Source organism: Dendrobium catenatum, unplaced genomic scaffold (genome assembly GCF_001605985.2).
Source record: "Dendrobium catenatum unplaced genomic scaffold, ASM160598v2 fragScaff_scaffold_1446, whole genome shotgun sequence".
Classification (NCBI taxonomy): Eukaryota; Viridiplantae; Streptophyta; class Magnoliopsida; order Asparagales; family Orchidaceae; genus Dendrobium; species Dendrobium catenatum.
The window spans coordinates 1824210-1833249 of record NW_021319908.1 but is presented as its reverse complement, the minus strand read 5'-3'; the positions used below and the strand labels follow the sequence as shown (position 1 = coordinate 1833249).

The 9040-nt window shown below is 33.1% G+C and overlaps 1 protein-coding gene across 1 annotated transcript; it reads right to left on the bottom strand.

Moving 5' to 3' along the window:
• Window positions 1-2705: 2705 nt before the first annotated feature.
• LOC110106896 (methylesterase 3-like) lies at window positions 2706-4029 on the bottom strand. Its single transcript, XM_020836977.2, has 3 exons — window positions 3658-4029; window positions 3417-3557; window positions 2706-2990 (listed from the first exon to the last, which is right to left on the bottom strand). Exons 1-3 carry the CDS (start codon window positions 4027-4029, stop codon window positions 2706-2708), a joined length of 798 nt encoding a protein of 265 aa, XP_020692636.1.
• Window positions 4030-9040: the final 5011 nt, after the last annotated feature.

The window sequence follows — 9040 nt, the reverse complement described above, 5'->3', positions numbered from 1 at the left end:
CTACGTATTTTTTTAGTATTTTTTGTGTATTTAGTGAGTATTATTTATTTGCTACTTATTTTGCCACGAAAAAATTATGTATCAAAAAATACGCAACAAAATACGTAGTGTGTACACACATCGTACACAATAATTTCTCCTTATTTTTATACTTTCACTAATTTATGTTTCGTTTGGTATAACTTTCTTAATGATTGATAATTATGTTTTTTTTTTAATTTGAAATTTTTATATGCTTTAGTAAGAAAGTTGTCCCAAATGAAGCCTTCTTAAATGAAATTTTTTCTGGCTTTTTAGAATGATAAAATGGCTTCTCATCATTTTTTATCAAATAAAAATTATCATTTACATTTCGCAATTACAGTTCTGCAGCTCTAATCATCAACTAAACTCACAATAATTTCTATACAGTGAAATATTTTATCTTGCAAAAGCAGAAGAATTGTTAGCATAATAAGAATTAATTTATTTGTTATGATACGCATTAGATGAAAATCATTACTAAAGATTAAAATGAAGTTGTCTTATTGAATATTGGCCTCCACATGATAATGTACTCTATCATTGATTGACTTAATCAATATTTGTGTGATCATTTATGTCAAGTGGCGCTCTCTTGATACTTAATGGAAAATTTTGGCATATTTTTAGAGGTATCTAATCTAATCTTCTGATGTAATTAAAGTGATCAAGTTAGATATTATTGACCTTATTTTTGGCTTCATTTAGCACAGCTTTCTTATTGCTCTTTCAAATCCCTTCCTCACTCAAAATTGTCATCTCCAACATCAAAACCTTTGTTCTCATCCAATTATCCAATGACAACCATCCTATGTGGAGCTCACAAATCAACAAACTCTTCAAAGCTAACGACTACTTAGATTTTCTGGATGGCTCGACAGCACCACCATCACCAATCATCCAACATTCTGATGGCACCTCACAGCCTAATTCCGCTTACAATCAATGGATACTGATAGATCAAAATATTGCCGCAACTATCTGCTTCACTATCATTACAAGCATTCTTCCTTATGTGCTTCAAATCGAATCCTGCTACGCCATCTGGGCAACCATATCCCGACGCCTGCATGCCTCCAACAGTTCCAGGGTCATACAACTCAAAAACAAGTTACACTACATCTCTATGAAGAACATGACAATGATACAATACCTTCAAGTAATCAAATTCATAGTGGACAATATAGCTGCAGTTAGTTCACAAGAGAACGCCAAAGATATAATACTTTACACTCTCAACGGCTTACCAATCACATAGCAAGCTTTCAAAACATCCATGAGGACTAAGCTAACAATTATCAACCTAGAAGATCTATACTTCCTTCTTATCAACGAGGAGATCAATATTGCCTCAGAACAGGCAAGAGAAATACAAGCCACAAATTTCCACAATGCGCTATACTCTTATTGTGGTCGAGGATACAGAGGATGTGCCAGACTATCTCGCAACCCAGTCTCCAACCGATCAACCCCTACAACACCTGTTGTCAACTGCCAAATCAACCGAAAACATTGTCATTTTGCTCAACACTAGTGACACAGGTTCACCATAAACTACTCCCCACCTCCGTAAATCAAAACCCTTGCCGTGAACACCATTCCATAGTCGTCCAACTGGTTCATCAACTCTGGAGCTTCATCACATCTCACACATAATATCGACAACATCATCCACCCTAACATTTATCAAGATTTAGACCAAGTTGCTGTTGGAGACAACAATACCATTCCATTAGCACACTCAAGACAAGGAATACTCCCCACCCCATCCCGTAAGTTCAAACTTCTTAATCTATTTCATGTTCCCAACTTATCTCACAAGGATTGAAGTCTTGAATGTCTGATACTGAGATGGCAGGCCGTTGAGAGTGTAAAGAAGGATATCTTCAGGATTAATAGTGACGCCGGCAGCTATGTTATCAACAAATGTCTTGATGGTGGTAAGGTACTGAAGCATCATAGATTGTCCCATAGATATGTTATGCAACTCGTTCTTGAGTTGAATGAGTAGGGAACGATTTGTTGCTTGTAGTCGACGCTCAAACCTCATCCAGATGTCCGCACATGAGTATAGGTTAAAGACATATGGAAGAATGGAGGGAGATAGAGTGTAGAGCAAAGTGTGGTGGTTATATTCTGGTCTATGAACGTCCATCGGGTAAACAATTTGTTTTGTCGGGAGATTTTGTCTGGCTGTATACGAGGCGAGGTGGAACGGCTGCTGAGGGATCAAGGAAGGAGTTTTTGCTCTGAACAACTTAAGGATCTGGGATTTCCATGAGGGGTGGGCGATGGGGACAATATTTTTATGTTGGAGATAAAAAATTTTAGAGAGGAGGGAATGGTGGTGTTGTCTTGAACGTCACCTAAAAGGTTAAGGCAAGTGTGAGAGGAGGGCAGGTATGGTCTGCGAGCCAAGAATGGCTCTGATACCATGTAAAACTGAAGCAAATTTCAGAACAAAGAAAGTAAAACAGAGAGCAGTATGCCAACGCAAGCAGATAACATAATTGAAAAACAGGAATTCATTTTACTGTTTGAGATTTAAACTATGACAGAAGAAAAACCAGAGAAAGAAGATGATTGAAGTCAACAGTTGCACACAAGTACAGAAGCATTACGAAAATAATAACTGACCAAAGACTTTCTCTGAAATCATAAAAGATTCAGAGACACTTTAGTAATCACTTAGCATAGTTGCTAAAAATTGTTGTAAGGCATTGGCATAGCTCTTTAGGCTTTGAAAGCATCGCCATATGATCTGCTTCTTTGATCTCCACCACCTCTTTCACTGGGTTATTCTGAATCATCCAGTGCTGAAAATCTGCAGTCAACATAGCATCTTCTCCACATATGATAAACACTTTGTCAACAGATCCATATCTCTCTTTGGAGAATGCCCCTTTATTGTTCAAATCTTCTCGAAAAATTGATGCAGGCCTCACCATTATCTCCGCCAAAGTCAAATCCTTAACAACAAATTATTATTTCTTTGTTTAGCCACTTCAATATATGAATGTGTTTTGTTCACATATCAGAACTTACTACTTAGGTTTCACTTGAGACGACTTTCTTGTTGCTTCTTAAAGCAGCTTTTATATAAAAATTTAGGCTTTATTTGGGACGGCTTTCTTTTTGTTTCTTAAAGCAACTTTTTAGTACAAAAATTAAATTTTTTGTGCTAAAAAAATGCTTTGAGAATCAATAAGAAAGCTGACCCAAACAAAGCCTTCATTTTTTACTAAAAAGTTGCTTTAAGAAGCAACAAGAAAGTCGTCCCAAATGAAACCTTAGTTTATCACAATGAAAAATGAATTTATCATCAAATCCAATGTTCTAAAGGATGAGATTTACTTCATTGATGCTAAATCATACATAATCACCAAAGAAATTACCTCAAAGGAGCAATTTTGGTAAAGGTAGCTGGCGAGAAATGTAGGCTGTAAGGTCGAAAAAATAAATGGCTCAGATCTTCCTGGAATTACAATGCTCTTTGTTTCAATTTTAGCGTACTTCTCTGGTAATTGCAAATAATGCTGCTTGTATAAAAAAATCAAAACTTGTTAATCCAGAGTTTAAAAAAATTACAAATTGATGAATGTGAGTATTGCTGTAAGTGACTGTAGGAGTATTTACCTGATCGAGGATATAAGAAGGTGAATGAATGGTATCAGGCATGATTGCAGTGACAAAAACAGCAACTGCAATCTTCTCAGGAAAGGCATCCATGGCTTTAGCCAAGCTTAATCCACCAAAACTATGCCCAACTAACACTACCTTCTCTCCTTCAGCCACTGAATCCATCAAGTCCATTAGAGGTTGGGCATACACATCGAAGGTGGAGACATCTTCAGGCATTCTTCGTGGATCAGAGCCGCAGGCTGCAAGATCAACGGCTGTCACTGAGTATCCCTGCGACCTTAACATGGCTAGCACCTTATACCAACACCAGGCTCCATGGCCACCTCCATGAACTAAAATGATCTTCTGACTATTCTGCTCACTCATCCTTAGTCTCCACTCTTCTGATCTGATCTGCCTCTCTTGCAACTAAATCAGATCATTTATATAAACACTTTTGATGGGTATTTACTTCATTTCGATAAATTTTATGTAAACCATCTTTGTCTTCATTGCTTGGTCCAAGTTCAAATAATTTAGCCTTGAGAGATTATGAAGATGCTTTGGAAGGGGTCAAATTGTTCTATTTATTCAGCAAGGAAATAGGCCTTTCCAAATGGGATTTAAATTAAGGTTTTTATTTGGGGCGGCTTTAAGGTATGTTTTTGATAGTTCTTCGCTGCTTTGTTTTTTCGAACAACGACCACAATTTTATTTGGCTATTGATTTCTTGTTGATTTCTCACTACTATTCACGAGTGGAAATCTATTTTTTGCAACTATAATAGCTATCTCAATTTTTCTCAACTTTAAAACAAACTTACAGGACACTGACCGTCCCAAGCAGACCTTGACTTTTAGGGTTCGTTTGGGATGGCTTTCTTACTGCTTCGTAAAGCAATATTTTTATATAAATTTTTTTAAAAAATCTTTCCCAAACAAAGCCTTAGTCATACTCAAAATAACTTCTCTATGGTACTGAAATATTCTATCTTGCAAAATGAGACAAATTTTTTTGCACAATTAGTCTTTTATTAGCTTTGAAAACATCATTACTAAAGGTTAAAATGAAGTTGTCTTATTGAATGGCCTCTAAATAATAATATACTATTTTCCTTTATGGACTTTACCAACACTGGCACAAGTTACACTTCGTTTGGGATGATTTTTTTACTGCTTCTTAAAGTACTTTTTTAATAGAAAAATTAATTTTTTAACTAAAAAATTACTTTAAAAAATATCAAAAAAATCATCTCAAATGAAGCCTTAATTTATGTTGAAGAAGTATTATGAATATACCAAATGGAAAAAATTGGCAAAAGAGACCAAATCGGGCATCTAATTAATTTTTCAATAAAGGAAATGATATCAAATTACTCTTAAGTTTGAATAGTTTAGCATATTTTACTAATTAACACAGTTCAATGTTAGGGAAATGTTTTACTAATATGCATTTAACTATCTTTCATTAGCAGCTAATTAACTTTCTTAAAGAGCAACATATGTGAATCATCACATAAACTTCTTTCTAATATCTATAATGTATTATCACCCATTGTAACTTAAGTAATATGGTGAAATATATACATTCAAATACTCAAAAAATTGGATTCAAATCAAGTTGGTCCTATTTAAACTCGGCCGATAAGATTCAAGCCCAGATAATTTGGTCTGCATGAACTCAGCTCAAAAGAGACGCATCAGTCTACAAATAAATTCACCTCGTTCATGTCACCGCAATCTAAGAATTCATGCCAGTCATGCTTAAATTAATTAAATTAATTATGTGATGTTTTGAATTAATCAGGCCCATTAAACATAAAATTATTTTGAAGTGACAATTGTTTTTAATAAATAAAAATTATTTTGATGTTTCTGGAAATAACTTGTTTTATTTTTTTTAATAAATAAAGAAATCATAAAACACATTATATAAATATATTTTAAAATATTAATAATAATAATAAACAAAAGTGATCTCACAAGGCTTTAATGGGTTAATTAAGAAAATAATTAAATTCCGAGAGTCGTTAGTGCTTAATTACCATAGTTGTTAAAAGTAGCAAATGAGCATTATCAAAGCTCTTAGGCCTTTGAAGGCATTATCATCTGCTTATTTGATTTTCATTATCTTCTAAATCTACGGTCGACAAAAATCCTCAACATCAGATTTTTTTTTTTTTCAGAATTATTTTTGTGGAAGTTTCTTTATCCCCTTTATTAAAAATGTTTATCTGTTGTTTAATTATTAACTCTCCTGAAAAATGACTCTGCATAAGAAGATAATGCTTTTATCAATATTTTAACTTAAATATTACTTAGTGATATGATGATGAAAATAATAGAAAGAAATCACAATAAATAAAAATAAATTAGCTGACAAAAATTATTATTATTATCTAATTATTATTTTCTTTGGTCAAACATATTATTATTGGCTTATATTATAAGAATCAAAATAATCATTAGCTATATTAAAGAATAATTTGATTCTCAACTCTTTGAAAAAGAATCGAAGTAGTCCTCCGAAGGACTATTTGTTTCTTTTTTTAAAGACTTGAGTGATCAAAATAATGTTTTAATATAGTTAAAACATTATTTTAATCCTTTATAAAAAGTCAAGAGACTATTTTGATCTTTTTTTGGACTAAGAAAATACTTAGCGAGCAAGTGCAACTAATACATAAATTATCTAATAACCACCAATGTTAGGTGATCAATTAAAACATATTTAACAAATAAAGAAAATGCAGAAATAAACCTACATGCAATTTTTCACCCACCAAAATAAGCTAAATATTTCATTCTTCACCAATCAAACCTTCCACTTTGATATTTCTTACTTTTTTTTTTTTTTTTGAAAAACAGATATATTAATCATAAGAAATAACGGTTACATGAGCTGAAGATAAGAAAGTAAAGCGTGATCGGAAAATTACAATCAAATAGCGAGCTCAGTAAAGCAGCCGAGGCTTCTAGCTTCCCTGAAGTCTCGCACGGACCATCCAATAATGATGGAAAACAGCGTCCAACATCCAAACCAACCCGAAGAAATCACACCAAAGGTTAACACCAGCGAAAGCGACACAGACGCGAGCTCCAGTCCCATCATAGCCCTTAATCCAGCGCAACCACATAACGAAAACCAATAAAGCACAGCAACACCGAAGAGAGAATAGGGAAAAAAACTACATAAACAAAAAAATTAACGTCTACGCCGGCCTCTACCACAATACCTACTCCTATATTTCTCACTTGTATTATTTAATGTTTGAATTTCCAACCACTTTATTTTTCAATAACCAAATCATATCAGCATTGTTTGGATCTCTGTGCAGGCCTAACTGTTGTGATTGTTATCTTGTCTTCGTGTGTCATTGCTCAATATTTATTATTATCCTGACTAGCAATATAGTGACATATATGCAATTATGCGTTAGGAGGATTGATTTCAAACCACTTAAAATCTCTATATAGCTCTGTACATTTTCTTGATGATCCCCTATGTGATTTCTTTTTGGGAAATTTTAGGACTAAGCATCATTAGTTCTTTAATTAGGAAATTAAGCATCGATAAAAAAATATAAAACTAGGCATAATCGTCCATTGCGATAAACGGGCAATTTAGCCTTGGACCAATTTTTTTTAAAAAAAATTAATTTTAGATTCTTTATTTTATTTAATATTAAATAGTAAATTATGCATTTTATCGAAAATTGAAAATTATGCATTGATAGAATAAGTCGTTGATATTTTGGAGCGTATTTTCGGAGAAAGCACGTATTCAGAATTATTATATGTATTAAGAATTTAGGGCAGATGAAATGGATTACTTATATCCAACAGAAAGTTCATCCAAGCTGACATGCTTTGGGACATAAAGTGCGGGACGTCCAATATGAAGTCGCTACGAACACCAAATCTGAAGCGCTTACCTCGAGCCAGCGAAGTTGCACAGCAGTCGAAGGAGATCACGAGAAGGAACGGCCAAGAAGGAGAAGAATAGGTCAAGATCGGCCTTTTAAAAAATTTATGGGATTGAAGCTAATCGCTCGTCTAATGGGCGATTTATGCAAGCATAGCTAATCGCCCGTTAAACAACCAATTTACGTATGCATAGCTAATTGCCCATCTAACGGGCGATTATGTCTAGTTTTAAATTTTTTTAATGCATTTTTAATTAGCTAATAACATTGTTAACGATGCTTAGTGTTAAAATTTGTCCTTTCTTTTTTTCATTTTCATTATGAGGAATGAGATTTAGTTTGGGACGACTTTCTTATGACTTCTTAAAAAAGATTCGAGTAAAAATATAATTTTTTTATCAAAAAACTGGTTTAAGAAAGCCGTCCCAAACTAAGCCCAAGTCAATTTAAAATGCAATCCCTTCTCAAAAAAATACATAGAAAAGAAAATCAACAAGCTCACATCACCCAAAAAAAATAGCTTGGCAATATTCCTTCGATTTCCTCATGGAATTTAAACCATGACAGAAGAAAAACAAGAGAAAGAGGACGCTTAAAATCAACAGTTCCACACAATTACTGAAGCATTTCGAAAATAATAACTGAACAAAGACTTTCTCTGAAATCATATAAGATTCAGAGACATTTAGTACGTAATCACTTAACATAGTTGCTAACAATTGTTGTAAGGCATTGGCACAGCTCCTTAGGCTTTGAAAGCATCGCCATATGATCTGCTCCTTCGATGTCCATCACCTCTTTCACTGCGCTATTCTGAATGAACAAACGCTGAAATTCTACAGTCAACAAAGCATCTTCTCCACATATGATAAATACTTTGTCTACAGATCCATATCTCTCCTCGGAGAATGGAGCTTTATTGCTCAAATCTTCTTGAAAAATCAATGTAGGCCTCACCATTAGAGTCGCCAAAGTCAAATCCTGAAGAACAAAATTATTATTATTTTGCTTAGCCACTTCCATAAAGCTAGATTATCGATCGGTTTAGTAAATTCTGGGTGTATTAATTATCTAATTAATTATTTAAGTATTTTGTACTTCTGACTAATTATTATTTAACATACATCATGTTAATTATAATATTAATTATTTAATTACTTCAGCTTAATTATTTAATTATTATTTAACATAAAAAATTATTTGATTATTAATTATAATACTAATTATTTAAGCATTTTTTAAATAGAAATTTAATTTTTAATTATATCATTAATCATTTAATTAATTATTAATAATTTATATTATTTTAATTAAGCTAACTTAATTTAATTTATAATTAAAATGATAGGGTTTGCTTTTTAACTTCTCCATTTTTTGTTGCTGCTTCCCACCTGATGTCGAGATACGTCCTCCCAGAGCTAAATTCGCGCTAAAAAACGAGAAATACCGAGCAATACCAAACAATAACGAGGA

Excerpts from the sequence above, each read along its gene's own strand:
- LOC110106896 (XM_020836977.2), bottom strand. The coding sequence starts at position 4,029 with ATGAGTGAGCAGAATAGTCAGAAGATCATTTTAGTTCATGGAGGTGGC. Across the intron at positions 3,558-3,657 it reads CTTCTTATATCCTCGATCAG|CATTATTTGCAATTACCAGA; the intron begins GTAAATACTCCT and ends TTATACAAGCAG. Across the intron at positions 2,991-3,416 it reads ACCAAAATTGCTCCTTTGAG|GATTTGACTTTGGCGGAGAT; the intron begins GTAATTTCTTTG and ends TTTGTTGTTAAG.